At 39.4% G+C, this 18,066-nt stretch overlaps 2 protein-coding genes across 9 annotated transcripts in view; one reads left to right on the forward strand and one right to left on the reverse strand.

The window, feature by feature from the left end:
• The window catches only part of GLMN (glomulin, FKBP associated protein), a 48,821-nt gene extending 46,552 nt beyond the window's left edge, over positions 1 to 2,269 (reverse strand). For all 5 annotated transcript variants that reach the window (XR_012509088.1, XR_012509090.1, XR_012509087.1 and 2 more), the window contains exons 1-3: positions 2,187 to 2,269; positions 1,308 to 1,381; positions 706 to 831 (exon numbers count right to left, since the gene is read on the reverse strand). Coding sequence is in view for 1 of the 5 variants with exons in the window: in XM_074369945.1 (XP_074226046.1) it covers positions 706 to 831; positions 1,308 to 1,346 (165 nt within the window). In the remaining 4 variants the exon portion in view is untranslated. The remainder of the gene's footprint in view (positions 1 to 705; positions 832 to 1,307; positions 1,382 to 2,186) is intronic.
• Positions 2,270 to 2,319: 50 nt separating this feature from the next.
• The window catches only part of RPAP2 (RNA polymerase II associated protein 2), a 74,220-nt gene continuing 58,473 nt past the window's right edge, over positions 2,320 to 18,066 (forward strand). For 3 of the 4 annotated variants that reach the window (XR_006723078.2, XM_010950397.3, XM_045513183.2), the window contains exons 1-6: positions 2,320 to 2,458; positions 3,139 to 3,184; positions 10,995 to 11,109; positions 12,444 to 12,542; positions 12,752 to 12,817; positions 14,788 to 14,876. Coding sequence is in view for 3 of the 4 variants with exons in the window: in XM_010950397.3 (XP_010948699.2) it covers positions 2,386 to 2,458; positions 3,139 to 3,184; positions 10,995 to 11,109; positions 12,444 to 12,542; positions 12,752 to 12,817; positions 14,788 to 14,876 (488 nt within the window). In the remaining variant the exon portion in view is untranslated. Of the gene's footprint in view, positions 2,459 to 3,138; positions 3,185 to 6,841; positions 6,922 to 10,994; positions 11,110 to 12,443; positions 12,543 to 12,751; positions 12,818 to 14,787; positions 14,877 to 18,066 lie in introns of all 4 variants that reach the window. The other variant, XM_045513184.2, reaches the window with a different exon arrangement.

The following is an 18,066-nucleotide window of genomic DNA, read 5'->3' on the forward strand; positions in this document are numbered from 1 at the left end:
AAATGAAGAAAGAGTATGCTCCTGGAAAGAAGATGGTCCTCCCTTGTATAACGGGGTGGGGGTGGGCGTCTAAAGACACAAAATTAGGCAGTATTGTCAACACTGTGTCCCAGCTGTTCCTGATCCCCAAAAGATCCTTTCCCATTGTGCAGAATGATTTCTCAGATGATTGCAGCTGGGTGACATTGACCAGTAAGGTCATCTAGCTCTCCCTGTGTTCTAACTCTATGCACCCAAAATACCATCTTACCTACTATCTGGTTTTTCATATACACCTGGCTAGAAAAAAAGAATGTGCTGATCGCTAAAAATGGGTATCTGAGACTTACATTTCTCAATGTAAATTGATGATTCAAATGCCACTTTGATCCCTAAACCAGAAGTAGGCCCCACTCCGCTCAAGCATTTTACTTGTGTTTCACCTACAGCACTTACTCTGGAGGCTAAATGAGTTAGCAGATGTACAGCATCGGTTTATTCTGCCTCCTATTGCTGATTGTTTACATGTTTATCTCTCCTACCAGACTGTAAGCACTTTAAAGTATATAATTAGTCCTAACATTCTTTTTATTTTCCACAGTTTTCTACTGTGCATGTTTAAATTGATTCTTAAATGTTTACTGAAAAAAATGAATCGATGAATAATCGTATCATGTGGCTACTCTCTTCCTACAGACACTGAAAAGTACATACAAAGATTCTTACCTTATTCTTTTCATTTTGAATAATTTCTACTAGTTGATCTATGTGCCCTTCATCTAAGCATCTTTGGCCTGCTAACTGAAACAGGCCAAAGTCTTCTTCTTTAAAGTCTTGCTCTTTTAGGATTTGCTGGCAAAAACAAAAGAAAAAGAAAAATATGTTTAGGCAAATGAAAATTCAGTAACTCCTTAATTATTTTCTCTCTCTGAAAACAGTGAAATCTGTTTAAATTCTACATAAGTTGCACTTAAACAAATGTATGAAAACTAGGATTAGCCTAATAAATACTTCAACAAATGATCCTGAAATCCACTGTGCCAAAGAAACCTATGGTAAGAATCAGTATTTAAAATTATAAAAAAATCTACGCTAAGAATCAGTATTTAAAATTATAAAGTATGTCACACAGTATGACATACTTGGAGAAATAATCCAATCTGTCTTCCTGCCTTCATGTTATTTATTCCTCGGTAAAAAAAAGCAAGGATTAAAGAAGCTTAACAATTTGAGTAATCTCAAATGGGATTAAAAATAATCTGTACCTTTCCCATATTTTGAAAGATATTTAACTTCACAAAAAAAAAGACAAAGAAAAAATTACTTACACATCTCTTTATAATGGATTGAAGTTCCTCCACAGCCATTCTTTATTTTTTTCTAGTCTTGATGCTGAAATGTACTAACATAGAACACACTGTTAACTATCAGTGATACTATATTGAAGAATTACTAATTCTGATGAATTACTAATAAATACAATAAAGAAAATGGAAAGTTTTCACGCTGAAATGTTTTTACTGAAATTACGTTAGTCTGAGAAAATGAAAATCTATCGCAAAAACAAACTCCTGTTTCTTCTTTTAGGTTTCCCAGGAGCATAGTTTTGAAAGATAACCTTAAGGAGAAAAGTCGTCGAGAGCACTACCAAGAGGCAACGCAAATATAAAATGTAAGAGCTTTTAAAAGGCAGTCTTTTTTCCAAAAGGTGGGCCTGAAATCAGTTCTGATCATCAGGGAGCTTGTTCAAAAATTTTAACCTCCCACTTGACAAAAACTGGAGTGCAACACAGCTCATCCAGCGGGGTGAGGGCTGAGACACCCTCCGCCCCGAGGGTGGCCGGCGCGTTTGTCCGTCGGAGGTGCAGTCCCCCCGGTACAGCCATCGAAATAGCCAAGTCACCACACCGCACGGACACAAGGCGACCGGCGCCGTCAGGACGACACCGGTCCGTTCCCGCAGCCCCTCGTTTGTCCAGCGGGGAGACTCGTCCCCAGCCCCGCAGGAGGGGCGCGGCAGGCCGGGTCCTCGGGGCAGCGCGCGTGCAGGCGGCGTCCCAGAGCAGCCATTTCTCGCGATTCCTGCCTGTGTCGGCCTTCGGGCCCTTTTCCTCCAGGGCGCTGGTTTGTCTGCGGCGCCAGCGTCTCAGCGGCTCACCGCTCACCGCGAGCCCCGCCGCCCGGGACATACCCACGCTCCCACTTACCCGCCAGGCCTGTAGCCCTCTCACCGCCCTCCTCCTCCTTGGGCCGCGTAGGCCGCGCTCCCGGCCCCGCCCCGCGCCCCCGGCCCCGCCCCCGCGCGCCCGGCTCCGCCCTCCAGGCCCCGCCCCGCGCTACGCGGCGGGAGGCGGAGCCTTGGGGCTGAGGTGCCGGGTCGGCTCCGACTCTCGGCCGACGCTTCCCATGGCTGACGGGTCTGGGGCGTGCTCCGCCGGGCGCAAGGCCCGAGGTCCCCGCGGCCCGCGAAACGTCGCAGGTAGGGAGAACGGCCTGCTCCCACGTTTGAGCCCAGAGAAGTGAACCCCGGCAGAGTTCCAGACCGAGGCGCGCGGGGCGCTCCCGAAAGGTTGCCTCAGGGGAGGAGGTCTTCGGGGCAGAGAAGGCCGAGCGCTCCCGCCGCCGACCTTGCGGCTTCTGGGAAGAAGCTTCGGCCCGACCCCACCTGTTTACGCTGATGTTCCGAGATTTCCCCCCGAACGGGCTCTGAGGGAAAGGGCTGCTGGGGTCGCCAGAGTGGACGGGTGACCAGGGCGGCATCCGCAGGCCCTGTGCAGCTGGCCTGGAGCCTCGCACTGGTCTTCCTTCCAGATGTGCTGCTGCTTTGGTGCCCCGCTTCTGTGGGGTGTCGGACGCCCCCCTTTACCCGGGAAGGAACATTTGGGGGATGGAGGGAGGTTGCCCCTAGAAATACCCAGATCTCAGTCTTTCAGGGTTGCTTAACTAAAGAAAGAGAAATAACTATAGAAAAAAATAATTAATTAGTTTGTAAAACCAAATTGGATTCCCTTCCCATTTCATTTGATTTACACACAGAATTGGAAGTGAAATGGAAAAGAAGAAAAGAGGGCCTACATTTTATTTGGACAGGAATCTGCCCTGTACCCTGGTGTGTTTGTGTAGACTTGACCTACTGATTTTTGTTTCTTTTAATTGTAGGCACTAAACAGACAAATGCCTTGAAACAAGAAGCAGCTTCTAAAAGGTATGAGAACTACTCAGACAGCTGCTTTCACTTACCTGCTTATCTCTTACTAATTGAATCATTTTAAAAAATAATAGGTGCTACCTTAGAGGAGATTATTTTGAGAGAAGAGAAAGATCTGGGAAATACTATAAATTCTAACATAGAGTTTACTTCTGCTACTCTGCACTTTAAGAAAACCAAATGAGACACTTCTAGACTGCTGGTACGAGTAGCTGCAGAAAGGTGTCAGTGCCTGAATCAACCAGGTCTATTTTCTCCACCTCTTCAGATACTCTCTCCTTTTTTTGCTTTAGATGCCAGAGACTCCAAGAAACCTTGTTGTTGTTCTTTGTTTACATCATGTCCGCATTTGCAGCAAAAAGTTGTCCTGTACTGTCTATAGGCTTCTCCTAAAAAGGCAAGATTTATCTCCTGTCACAAAAGGTTTTTAGAATAGGAGTAGTCTCTCAGAATGATTAAAAATAAATGTATGTCTGTACCTTATCATTTTATGAAGTGTCGGCTTTGGCCTTGATTTACTCATTCTTTCAAAAATCATTTGCTGAATGTAAGATATGCCAGACCTGTGTTAAGCCCTGAGGATATGATATTTTGTTGTTCTTGTTGAATCAAATTTATTGTTTTTAGACAGTTTTAGAAGTTACTTTCCATTTACAATTATTAAAAATATTGGCTACGTGTATATATATACATGTTGTACAATATATCCTTGAGCCTGTCTTGCACCCAGTAGTTTGTGCCTCCTACTTCTCTACCCCTACATTGTCCCCCTCCCCCACTGATAATCACTGTTCTGCATATCTGTGAGCCGGCTTTTATTTTGTTGTATTCACCAGTTTTTTTGTATTTTTTAGAGCCCACATATAAATGATATCATATGATATTTTTCTCTCTAACTTATTTCACTTAGCATAATGCCTTCCAACTCCATCCATGTTGCTGCAAATGGCAAACTTTGATTCTTTTTCATGACTGAGTAGTATTCTATTGTGGGTGTATCTGTATGTATATATACAACATCTTCTTTATCCAGTCATCTGTTGATGGACACTTAGGTTGATTCCATATCTTGGCAATTGTAAATAATGCTTCTATGACATTGGGATTTTTGAATTAGTGTGTTTGGTTTTTTGGGATTTTTTTTTTTTTTTTTTTTTTGGATATATACCCAGGAGTGGAATTGCTGAGTCATATGGTAGTTCTATTTTTAGTTTTTTGAGAAACCTGCTTACTGTTTTCCACAGTGGCTGCACCAATTTACATTCCTACCAGCAGTGCACAAAGGTTCCCTTTTCTCCACAGCCTCACCAACATTTGTTACTTGTGTTCTTTTTGATGATAGCCATTTTGACAGGTGTAAGGTGATATCTCATTGTGGTTTTGATTAGAATTTCCCTGACGACTAGTGATGTTGATCATCTTTTCATGTGCCTGTCGGTCATCTGCATCTCTTTGGAAAATGTCTATCAGGTCTTCTGCCCTTTTTAAAATTCAGTTGTTTGTTTGATATTGAGATGTATGAGCTGTTTATATATTTTGGATACTAACTCCTTTTTGGTCATATCATTTGCAAATATTTTCTCCCATTTAGTAGGTTGTCTTTTCATTTTGTTAATGGTTTCTTTTTGCTTTTCTCTTGCTGCTTTTAATAGTCTCTCTTTATCTCATTTTGATTGCAGCGTGTCTTGGTGTGCTCCTTTTTGAGTTCATCCTGTATGGAACTTCCTCTGCACTTCCTGGGCTTGGGTGACTGTTTCCTTTACCAGGTTAGGGAAGTTTTCAGCTATTATGTCTTAAATGTGTTCTCAGACTCTTTCTTCTCCTTCAGGTACCCGTATAATGCAAATATTAGTGTGTTTGATGTTGTCTGAGAGGTCTCTTAAACTGTCCATTTCTTTTCATTCTTTTTTTTTTTCCCTTTTCAGTGGCAGTGATTTCCACTACTCTTTCTTCCAGCTCACTGATCTGTTTCTCTGTATCATTTAGTCTACTATTGATTCCTTCTAGTGTGTTTTTCATTTTAGTTATTGTATTCTTCACCTCTGTTTGGTTGTTCTTTATATTTTCTAACTCTTTGTTAAAAACTTCTAACTTCTCTCTCTATGCATCCATTATTATCCAAAGTTCTTTGATCATCTTTACAGTTACTGCTCTCAACCCTTTCTCAGGTAGATTGCCTAGCCCACTTAGTTCTTCTTCTGGGCTTTTACCTTGTTCCTTCATCTGGACCGTGCTCCTCTGCCGCCTCATTTTGTCTCAGTTGCTATTTGTATTTTGTGTACGTGGTAGGTTAGTTATGTCTTTCAAGTGTGGAGAAGTGGCCTTCTGTAGGAGACGTTTTATGCATCCAGCAGTGCATTCCCGTCTTCTCAACCAAGCTGTGTGCTCTAGCTGTTCCCCATAAGAGGGCTGCATGGGCCCTCCTGCTACGGCAGGGGGACTGTGTGTGTGGTCTGGTGCACGTGACCGGCGCCTCACCCACCAGGTGACCAGGCTCTGCCTCAGGCAGGTGCTGCTGTCGAGCAGGGCCTGCTCACAGGATGGCCGGCTGCTGAGCCCTAGGCCCAGGGTTAGTGTTGGCTCACTTGTAGTCGGAGTCAGGGCCCCAAAGATTTCAGGGCTGTTGCCCACCCACTGATAGGTGAAGCCAAGTGTTAGTGCTAGACTGTTGGCAGGCAGGGCCAGTTCCTGTGGTTGGGCTGCGTGGCCCAGGGGTCCCAGGGCTCATTTAAGGTTGTTGTGGGCTTGGGGGTGGTTCCTGTCTGGGCATGGGATCCTGTTGGATAGGGAGCACCGGGTGTCCCGAAGCTAGCATTTGCCTGCTGGTGGGTACATCTGGGGCACAGCTGGTCCTGGGGTAAGGTCTGGCACGCTTTTGGCATCCTAGGTCTGCAGGATGCAGGATCCGAGTTTTGAGTCTGGTGTCCGCCCCCTGGTGGGTGCGGCAGGCTTTCTGGAGGGAAGGGCTGGTGCCTGCCCACGGGTAGGTGGAGCCGGGTCCTGACCCTCCAGTGGGTTGGGCTGTGTCTAGGCTTGTGTCAGGAGGTGGTTGTGGGCTTGGGAGGCCATTAGGAGTGTGTTTGCTGGTGGATGGGTCAGTTATGTGGCCCGAGGAGTCCTGGCCCCGGCACCTGTAGGTCATTGAGTGGGGCCAGGTCCTGGTGCTAATGAGCCAAGTGTCAGCCACCAGCAGCAGAACGTTCCCAAATATGCTTTCACCAGTGTCTGTGTCCCCAGGGTGAGCTACAGCAGCCCCCCACCTTTCCAGGAGACTCCCTAAGACCCGCAGGTAGGTTAGACCCAGGCTCCTATTGAATTGTTGCTTTTGCTCTGGGTCCCAGTTGCTCATGAGATTTTTGTGTGAGCTCTGGTAAGAGTGAAGTCTCTATTTCCCCCAGCCCTGTGGGGCTTCGAAATTAAGCCCCACTGGTCTTCAACGCCAAATGCTCTGGGGTGGGGGTCATCTTCCTAGTGCAGGATTCTGGCGCTGGGGAGCCCGACACGACGCTCAGAACTCTCGCTCCTGTGGGAGAACCTCTGCGGCGTGATTGTCCTCCAGTTTGTGGGGCTCCCACCCGGGGTGGGGGTTGGGATTTGATTATCTCACAAGTCTGCCCCTCCTCCCCATCTCATTGTGGCTTCTTTATGTCTTAGTTGTAGAAGATCTTTTCTGCTAGACTTCAGTCTTTTTCATCGATGGTGGTTCTGCAGACAGCTGTGATTTTGGTGTGCTGGTAAGAAGAGGGGAGCGCAGGGTCTTTATACTCTGCTGTCTTGGCCACTCCATATTTTTTTTTAACTTGAAGTATAGTTGATTTACAATATTATTATTAGTCCCAGGTGTGTAACATAGAGATTCAATGTTTTTATATTCCATTTAAAGTTATTACAAAATAATGGCCAGATTTCCCTGTGCTATACAAGATACATTGCTTACTTATTTTATACATAAAATACATAGTTTGTATCTCTTTATCCCATATCCCACTCTTGCCACTCTCTCCTGCCGTCCCCCCACTGGTAACCACTAGTTTGTTCTCCATATCTGTGAGTCTGTTTTAGCTTTGTTATATATATTTGTTTGTTGTATTTTTTAGATTCCCCATAGAAGTGATATACAGTATTTGTCTCTGTCTGATTTATTTCACTAAACATAATACCCTGTACTTTCTTCCACATTGCTGTGAATTGCAAAATGATGGCTGAGTAATATTCCATTGCATATACACACCACATCTTCTTTGTCCAGTCATCTGCTGATAGGCACTTAGGTTGTTTGTGTATCTTGGCTATTGTAAATAATGCTGCTTTGAACATTGGGGTGCCTTATTTTTCCAAATTAGTGTTGTTATTTTCTTCAGATATATATGCCCAGAAGTGGAATTGCTAGATCATATGGTAGTTCTATTTTTAGTGTTTGAAGGAAACTCCATGTTGCACTAGTTCACATTACTACCAACAGTGTATCCAGGTTCCCTTTTCTCCACATCCTTGCCAACGTTTGTTTTAGTGGTCTTTTTGATGATATCCACTCTGACAGGTGTGAGGTGGTATCTCATTATGGTTTTGATTTGCATTTCTCTGATGATTAGCAATGTTGAGCATTTTTTCATGTGCCTGTTGACTGTCTGTATATCTTTGGGGAAATGTCTATTTAAGTCTTCTCTCCTTTTCTTAATTAAGTTTGTTTGATATTGATTTGTATGAGCTGTTTATATATTTGGGGTATCAATCTCTTTTTGGTCATATCATTTTCAAATATTTTCTCCCATTCAGTAGGTTTTCTTTTCATTTTGTTGATAGTTTCCTTTTCTGTACCAGAGCTTTTAAATTTAATTAGGTCCCATTTGTTTATTTTTGCTTTTTCCTTTGCCTTAGGAGTCAAATACAAAAAAAAAAAATTGCTGTGATTTATATTAAAGAGTGTTCTGCCTGTGTTTTTTTTCTAGGAGTTTTATGGTTTCAGAGGCCCTGAGGATATGATTTTGAACACAATAGACACAATTCCTGTCTAGTAGAACAAAGAAATACCAATTACATTATCAAAAGTAAATACATAATTACAAGTTATGATAAGTGCTATAAAGGAGAAGACTATGATGGAGGAACTAATAATAGGGGTCCAGTTTAGCTGGAGGCAAGAAGGGTGGTAGGTTTTCAGGGAAAGGCTTCTCTGAGAAAGTGGTGATTAAGCGAAGACTTGAGGGCCAAGTAGGCATTGCCCAGACAAGGAGTAGTGGGATCTCCAGCTGGAAGTGGCAGTGTGTGTGGCAGGGAAAACCTCAGTCACTTAAAGAAAGGAGACGTGCCCAGGGTGGTGTGCAGCATTCTGAGCTAAGGAAGAAAGGAGCGTAGGAAAAGGTTAGAGGCAGGATTCTTTTCAGACAGTACCTGGTAGGACATAGTGAGAAATTCAGATTTTCTAAGTGCAAATTGGAAAACTTTTAAGTAATAAAGTGGTGGAATTTAAAGTGAATTTAGAATAAGAAAATAAAATGATGAATCTGTCTTGAAGAATATTTCCCTGTAGGGCAGCATGATTATACTGACTTGGGTTTAGGAAGTATTCCAAGAGTAAAATTTAGCTAATAACGATAATGCTGGCAATTTGCAGTTCTCTTCAACATGGATCTGACCAGAAGCCTGGGGAGATTGTATTTTATTCTATACTTATATTTAAAAAATACAGGTAAGCTGAAATGTATTTTAAGCGGATCACCCAGGATGCTGAAACAATTAAAAATCCTTGGGGGCAACCAGATAGTTGTGGAAGGGAGTGCTCCTTCATACATTCATTCCAGCTGAAAAATACTAATACATGCAATCCAGGTGAGTAGTGTTAAGCCCGCTGTTAAGGAACTTTGCAAAAGTAGAAATCAGTTTTGCTCTTCACACTAAAATTTTCATTTAAAAATATGTTAATGTGTAATAGGTATCGTGTTATTAAATGAATTAATAAATGCTTTAAATTTTTCTTAGTTTTATTAGCAATGTGGTAAGTATCAGCAGATATAATCTACATAAGCAAAAGCTCCAATTTTAAGAGTGTGAAGGAGCACTGAGACCAAAAAGTTTGAGAACCACTTCCGTACACACACTGCCTGTCATCATTTGGGAGGGAAGGCAGCAGTGAGACAGGGCTGTCCATGGGAAACAGCTGTGGGGGTTCCTCAGTTAGGAGGAGTGAGGCTGTTCCCACAAGTTGACGTAATTAACCACTTAAGTCGGCAATTCCTAATGCAGATTCTATACTGATCTTAGTAAGTGACATCGCTTTTATTGGTAGGCAGTAAAATGAGAAAATAAAACAATGTTTTCATAAAGCTAACAATGCAAAGAACTGTCTTTTAACCTGTGTTCATGTCTGTTATACATCTTTGATAAAAGAATGGTCTTTATAAAATGGTAGGAAAACATGTCAATTGCAAGTTTCTTCTTGTTTTAATGTCCCTTTTTGTCCCTAGTTGGTAATCCTTTGTCATTCCTCCAAATTGTTTTTGTAAAACATATTACTCTGGGCAAGGAATTAGAGTCTAAAGTCTTGAGAGTCAGTGAAGGTAGGGAGAAAAGGTAAGTACATTGTAGGTCTTGATATGAGAGCTCTGTCAAGGTCCAGGGGACCAGCACAGGTTGTCTGGTAGACAAGGAGAAACCAGTGCAGGAAAGGAGCAAGTAAGTCTCCAAGATGGTTGGTATCTTTGGTCCCATGGCAGTGGTTCTCAGCCCTGTTACACACTCAGATTGTCTGGAACACTTTTAAGAAAACACCAGTAACCAGGCCACATCCTCAAAGACTCTGATTTAATTAGCCTACAGTGGGACCTGCGCATGGCATCTTTTTTAAAACATCTCGTCAGATGACCCTAAAGTGCAGCTGGGGCTGAGAACCGCTGTCCTGGGGCCATTGTTTAATCGGGTTGCCTCTGCTTCTGTATTCATGATGCATGGGGTCGGCAGGGGCTGGCAGAGGCCCACTGGTGCCAGGATGAGGGCCAGCCTCCTGGGAAGATTGTTTTCCTCAACTGCATAGTCATATCAGTATAGTTACTTAACAAGACTTTGTATCAAAAGTAAGTAAATACTTCTTTGTAAATATAACTCTGTCCTGTCAAACTGAGCCAATAGTTAACTTTTGAGACTTGACACAAAGAAATTTTACTTGTAAGAACAGCTGAAATCATCTTTTTCCTCTCTAATCTCTTCTGATTTCTAATAATTTCAGAGGAAAAACCTCCGTTTTTAAGTACACAGAGGAGTGATAGAGTATAAACTCTTAACTGGCAAAAAGATTTTACCTCATCTTCTCTGTAGGAGTTTCTGAGTTCTTCCTTGGGCCCTGAGCCCTGGAAGTCAGCTGGTCCTGTTGTGGCCATCAGTGTTGTACAGTGTAATGAGTAGCTTGTTTCCTTTTTGAAAAGTGTTGGATCAAAAAAATATATACATATAACTTAAATAGCAAAATGATGTTGTTAGTGTTGTATTTTAAAACAGAAAAATGCCTATGCTAAACCTTATAAGTAGAATAACTTATTTATTTTTTTAAGCTTTTTTCTATTGAGTTATAGTCATTTTACAATGTTGTGTCAAATTCCAGTGTAGAGCACAATTTTTCAGTTATACATGAACATACATACATTCATTGTCACATTCTCTTTCGTTGTGAGCCACCATAAGATCCTGTACATATTTCTGTGCTACACAGTACAATCTTGTTTATCTATTCTACATTTTGAAATCCCAGTCCCTTCCCATCCCCCATCCCCCTAGAATAACTTTTTAAATTAAAAAAATTTTTTTTTAATTTCAGGAAAGCAGAACTAGAAGCAGCTGTCAGAAAGAAGATTGAGTTTGAGAGAAAAGCTCTGCACATCGTTGAACAGCTGTTAGAGGAGAATATTACAGAAGAATTCCTAAGGGAGTGTGTATGTGATGATATATTACTGCTTTTGTAGTGTAAGATCTTTAACCTGTGTAGCATGAAACTTCCTTGCACTGCTGAAAGTCTTTGAGTCTGTGTTAGTCACTAGATGCAGGTAACATGCTGTATAATTCGTGCATTTAAACATGATTAACTACTGTGCAGTCATTGTTTCATAATGCCCTCACGGCACACTGATGAAAGACAACATACGTGTTGTACCCCTTAGCATCCAGTCGTCCTTTTAACCTGTCTGCTAAGCTCACTTGAGTGTCATCGCTTAGCCCTGCTGATCCCCACGTCACTTTTCATATTCTGTATGTTCTATTTTAGGAATAGAAGATCGTTAGTTTTGTTAATGTAATTTCATTAATTATGATATTTTAAAAACCTGAAATATAGACCATTTATGGTTTAACACGTAAGAAGAGAAGTATTAAATTTTTTGTTTTCTTTAGTGGCTTTATTGCATTAAAAATTAGAATGGAAATTTCTATTATACATTTCCTTAAGAGGAAAAAAACCCAGAAATTTAAAACTCGGTTTTTTTGCAGAAGTAATTCTTACTGTGCCTCAGAGATTTTCCTAAACAAGAGGAAAAGTATGACAACATTTAAGCTGATGCAGGTAACATCCAATCTAAAGATAAACCAAGAAAGTTTCATTTGGAGCAAATACCTTATGTCACACTCAATAAAAAGTATTTCAGTCCCTGCGAAAACAGAAAAACTTCTTTTAAAAAATCTCAAGAACTGAGAATATTTGAACATAAAAATATCAAAGAAAAAGATTTGGTGTTAGTATAGCTATCACCTTACTGTTCTGTGCAGTGTTTTCAGAAGATGGAAGATTTTGCACAAAAATTTGTGTCAGGAGTCGTAATGACACCTGATGTACTTTGTTTTTAAGATCGTACTTTAAAAAATAGGTAAAATTATATATTATTTTATTTGGTTTATTTTGTGAGTAAGACCTTTTAAAAACTAAAATATGCTATAAATATTTTGCTTTGGTGTAGCAATCACCATAGCATCACTTCCTCTTGCTTCAGAGTTATTTTATGAATTGTATAATCTACAAAGACGCGTAGTCTTCTGTGGCAGACATTCTCAACATTTTTTTTTAATAGCTAACATTTTTGGAGTACCTACTATGTGTTCACGAGCACTTTTCGAAATGCTTTTTCTTTATTCTCTCCTCTGCTTCCAGCATCACACCTATGAGATAGGCACTGTTACGACCCCTGTGTTTTTAGATGAGATCATTGAGGCTTAGAGAGCTGATAAATAAACTTTCCCAATAAACTGGAGAGAAAGTGTCCATCTCACTTCGTTGCAGGGGAAGCACATCACGCCTGCTCACTACAGCGATGTCGTGGCCGAGCGTTCTATCATCAAACTCTGCGGCTACCCCTTGTGTCGGAAGAAGCTAGAAAATGTAAGTAACTATTTTTAAATGTAGCCTTTTAATTTTTATATTTAGCAAAATACTGTGTAGAGGGAACAATAAGTGAAACTGAGGTCACGAACTAATGACATTGGCTAGCCAAAGATATGATACGTAGATGACTTAATCTTGTTGACTATAAAGTTCATGCTTATTACATTACTTGGATTCTTTTGTAAGCTGTCCTTTCTTTTCTTTAGGTACCAAAACAGAAATATAAAATTTCTACCAAAACCAATAAAGTCTATGATATTACTGAAAGAAAGGTGAGTTTAAAGGCTATTTTCAATGTGGCAATTAATTTTTAATACCATACTGAATGGAATTCTAAAAATATCTGTTTAAAAATCTTGCCTTTTAGAAAATAGATGTGTTAGAAGTTTTTCATCTATAAATATTTTACTCAAATTGTTAAAAAAAAAAAAAAACTCTGCTTACACTTTAGTGACTACATGAACATATAAAAATTAAAAGTGCATGTTGGCACAATTTCAGGCCAGTGAGTCAGAAAACAATAGAGAGGCAGAAACACTCACCACTTATGTGGATACTGGATATATGACAACAGAAGTATTTTAGATCTGTGGAGAAGGGATCGATTTTTTAATAAATCATACTGGCACAATTACTTATCCATATGGAAAAAACGAAGATTGACGCCTATCTCAGTGTACATACAAAGATCAATTTTACATAAATTAGGGACCTAAATGTAAAAGGCAAACTTTTCCAAAGACAGTATGGGAAAGTATCTTTATAAATTTGGACTAGAGAGAATTTCTTAAATGAGATAGAGTTACAGATCATAGATGAAAAATTGAAAAACTTTTCTACATTAAAATTGAAAACGTTGCTCATTAGAAGTTTCCAAAAAGAGTAAAAAGATAAGCTACAAATCAGAAGGAAGTACATTTCTCACATAAAACTGACCACAGATTCATAACCAGAATACACCATCTATAAGAAAAAGACAAAAAACTTAATTAAAAATTGTGCGGAAGAACTTAAATGGCTAAATGAATATATGAAGAGATGCTCAGCCTTACCAGTCATCAGGAAAACAGCAAATAAAAGCACACTGAGTTACATTTTTATGGCCCCAAATTAGCAGAATTATAAAAATTTGACACTATTAGTAAGTCTTTATGCTGCTGGTCAAATAAAAATTGGTAAAACCTTTTTGAGAAACTGGTGAAGTCAAATTTGCATATTCTTTGTGACCATTCTTTCTGTTCTTTGGTATATATGGTGTGTATTTCCCCACGTGCACACATTTATATGCATATGAATGCTCCTAGTAAGATAAAATATGGTACATACATAGAATGGAATACTATTTAGCCTTAAAAAGGAAGGGAATTCTGACACATGCTACAACTGGATGAACTTTGAAGACTTTATGCTAAGTGAGATAAGCCAGCACAAAAGGAAAGATGTTATATGATTTACTTACATGTGGTAACTGGAGTAGTCAAACTTACAGACAGAAAGTAGAGTAGTGCTTGTCAGAGTAGGTGGAAAAGGAGGGTTATTGTTTAATGGGTGCAGGGTTTCAGTTTTGCAAGATGGATAAAGTTCTGGAGATGGATGGTGGCGATGGTTGCACAAATGTAAGAAAGTATTTCATGCCACTAAACTGTACACTTAAAATGCTAAAGATGGTAAATTTTGTGTATTATACCACATTTTTTAATTTAAAAAATTGTAATAAAAACAGGTTCACAGTCACATTGTATTGATAACAAAAAATTAGAAACAACTAAGTTGTCCCTAAACAGTAACTGAAGGGTAGTGTACTTGGGGAATGGATATAGTGCACAGTGCAAGTCAATAAACTACAGCTCCACAAATTAATCTCAAACACATAATGTAAAACGGAAGAATACAAGGATGCATAACAATATGATTCCACTTAGAGTTTAAAAGTAGGCAGAACTGATTTATGTATTTCATAGGATATGGATGTAGGTAGCAAAACTAAAAGAAAGCAAGAGAATAAGTAACACAGGATGTGTGATAGTGGTTACCACTAGAAAGTGTGGGGTGTGGTGCCGTCGGGGAGGGCACGTAGACACCTGCAGAGGTTCTGTATACCTTCTTACCTTGGGTGGTAGGGTCATGGGTTGCCGTTTTTTTTGTTTGAACTGCATATTTAGGTTTTATATTCTTTCTGTACGTAAGTTGTATTTCACAAGAAGAAAAAAATAATTTGCTACTTTTAAAATGTTCTTTTCAGTGTTTCTGCAGCAATTTTTGTTACAGAGCTTCTAAGTTTTTTGAAGCACAAATTCCTAAAACTCCAGTATGGGTTCGAGAAGAAGAAAGGTAATTTAAATCATTATGTATATATTTGTTCATATAGTCTAATAATTTCTACTTTTTGAGATATGCAAACAGTAAGTCTAGTTTTCTTTGGAATGCACTTATTGTATACATTTTAATTGTGGGGAAATGGTGGTATTTCAAGCATAGCTATTAAGGACTTTATACTTAAAATCAGAAAATTAATACATGCAAGTGTTATTTGTTTACTGTTTTAGCTTTAAACACAAAATCTGAACTTTGCTTCCTGCTATAGAAGTTATTTATATTAATCCTATTAATAAAATAATCCTGGGGTAAGAATGTTAAATATTTTCAGAAGATACTGCATCTTGGGATCCAACTGAACTGACTTTGTTGTTAGGAAATGATACACCTACGTCAGAAAGTTCAGGTTACTAATTCATTTAACCTTTATTAAAAATCAGTGCAATATTTTATGAATTTAAAGAAAACCAGTTTAAAGAGTCCTATTTAGCAAAAAAGTTTATGGACATTTCTGGGATTTTGCCTCTTGAGAAATGCTCAAACACTTGTAACATTTTAGTAGTTGCTGAGTTTGAAAGTGAATTCATTACTGAGGGGAAGGTGGCATAAGGATATTTAAAAGGTAACAAAAATTACTGTTATGTAATTAAACTTTATCGTCTAGAAGTTCCAAATATCACTGAGAAAATGTCTCAAGTAATTCATTTGATAGAGAACATTACAACAGAAGACAGTGTTGTTTGTGTTAAAATCGTTAGGATCTGTGCTAAGTAAGCGAAGTCTCACCTGATGCGCAGGGTCGCGGGGCGCTCCTGGGTGTTCAGCCGGCTCAGCTGTGCCTGCTGATCCCGGCCCGTGTGGTTTAGAATGTGTAGAACATGCCGCAGTGTGGCCTTTGTTAATTGAATTAAACATAATGAAGACTAAATGATTCATCATTTCTCCTCCGGTCTCGCAATCTTTCTTGTTTGGACAATAAAAGGTTGTAACATTGTCCAAAGTGATTGGGAAGCTAAGAGCACCTTTTTCATAATCCCTTTTTCTCCTCAGTATTTCTTTCCCCAGAGCTGCCCATTGCCTTCTCCATCCTGCAGCAACATATTCCATTTCTCAGTGTTAGGACCACTGTTCCCTTGCGTTGTTCTTAATGTTGCTTCCAGAGATCTCTTCTCTTCTTCTTGAACTTAGCTTTCTCATTTAGCCCATCCTCATCTGCTTCAGCTGCTTCAGAACCATTTACCAAACCAACTTTCCTGCTACCTCTGTTTTCTTCCAATATAGTTATTGGTACGTTCTGCAGCTAATTTAAAAAGTTTCTTCCCTCCAGCCTTTTCCCAAAGCCTTACCATCCTATGTCCAGAATGCCCACTTTTCCCCAAAATATGAATCTCTGTCACTTTATATGTGTTGGTTCTTGAAATTCTGCCTTGTCTATATGGCCTTCCCTACCTCACTAAAAAGGAAAGGTGAAAATGGCTTTGGTTTCCCTAAACTAATCAATTTAATTTCCATTTGAAGTGCGTAGTGTGCTCTTACTACCCGGCAGACTGTACATATGTTTGTGTGTGCACACACATGTATAAAACCCAGCCTGTGAGTTTAAATTTAAATCTCTTTGGAATGGCAAAACAAATACAAGTGGAACAAATTTGTACTTGTTGTAATGGGGCCTGCAATGTAAGTTAGTAAGGGCAAAACATTGCATAGTGAAAAACTAAGTAGAGGTGAGACACTAAACTCATAGGAGTAAGCTGGCTGTTGGAAGTGGCTAGAACATTATTAGCTCACTTGAAATAAGGGATATGTTTTGGGAAAAAATAAAAAATAATGGTAGGTACCAAGGGGCCAGGCTGAGTTTGGTGGATCCTCAAGCACTGGGGAGCCGTCAAGTGTTTTTGAACAGAATTTAGTCAGGCTCTGAGGTACGGGATGAATTAAAGAAAGGATCCTAATACAAGAGCTAAAAGGGTCCTTAAAGATAATTTAATCCAACCTCGTTCTCAGACAAGGTCAGAAAGATGAAGTGTATGTCTTAAGCTAGTGATGGATTCTAAACAAGGCTGGGAGTCTTTGATCGCACTCCTCTTGATTGGAAGTAACCAGTCAGTAATCTATAAATACACAGTTATCACGTTGTACATAACATAACCATAGCCCTTATTTGTGTGTAATGCTTGTCCACGTGTAACCATGTAGGTACCTTTCATCTGTGGATGCGTCAGTGTTACCTTAATTTCTGAAATCTTATGTCTGTTTATTTAATGAATCCACTAGAGGTCACTGTTTTTTCACAGAGAATGGTATTTTTATGTGTGCTAATAATTACAATTCTAGAATTTAGTGTTCTTTCAAAAAGCTTGTCTATCTGTTTTACATATAAGCTTTACAGAAATGTGGTATTTTAAAGAAAATCTGTTCACGGATAGTGTGCTGTGTAACATTCAGATCCTATCTTCTTTTAAAGAGGAAAGTGGCTTCTTTTAAATGTCAGCATTTACTGTTTAATGCAGATTTTTTTATTAGCTTAGAATGAGTTGTACTAATAAATAATAAGCTACATCATCATCATAATTTTTAATCAATTATTAATATTTATTATTATTATTTTAAAATAACTTTTAAAATCCACTCAAAAAATTAGATATTTTATTGCAGTGACTTTCAAAAAATTTTTATTGAAATGTTGATGTGTAATATGCTAGTTTCAGGTGACTACGTTTGCATTTGCATACATTATGGAATGATTATCGTGCTAGGTCTAGTAACCATCTGTTCCCATGCAGTTATTACATTACTGACCATCTTCCTTATGCTGTATATTACATCTCTGTGGCTTATTTATTTTACATCTGGAGGTTTGTACCTCTTAATCCCCTTCACCTTTCTCACCCCCACACGCACCCCTCCCCTCTGGCAACCACTTGTTTGTTCTCTGTATGTGTGAATGCTTTCTAAAATGTTTAAACACTATAATAAATGTGTTTTACATTATCCAACACACACAAAGAACTGAAGCGAAAATCTTGAAACAAGTTTTATCCTCACTACATGTAAAGCCTCTGATATTTTCTACTATGTTGTGTTTTAAAATGCTGGCAGTAACGCTCCTAATTGGTTGCTCCTGATCTGCAGTTTTCAGAGCACTGTTCTGTTGGCTCTAGCTCAGGGCTTTAGCTGTTTTGCTACAGGGAAGTCCACAGAGTTA

The sequence above is a fragment of the Camelus bactrianus genome, chromosome 9 (genome assembly GCF_048773025.1).
Source record: "Camelus bactrianus isolate YW-2024 breed Bactrian camel chromosome 9, ASM4877302v1, whole genome shotgun sequence".
In the NCBI taxonomy this organism is placed as follows: Eukaryota; Metazoa; Chordata; class Mammalia; order Artiodactyla; family Camelidae; genus Camelus; species Camelus bactrianus.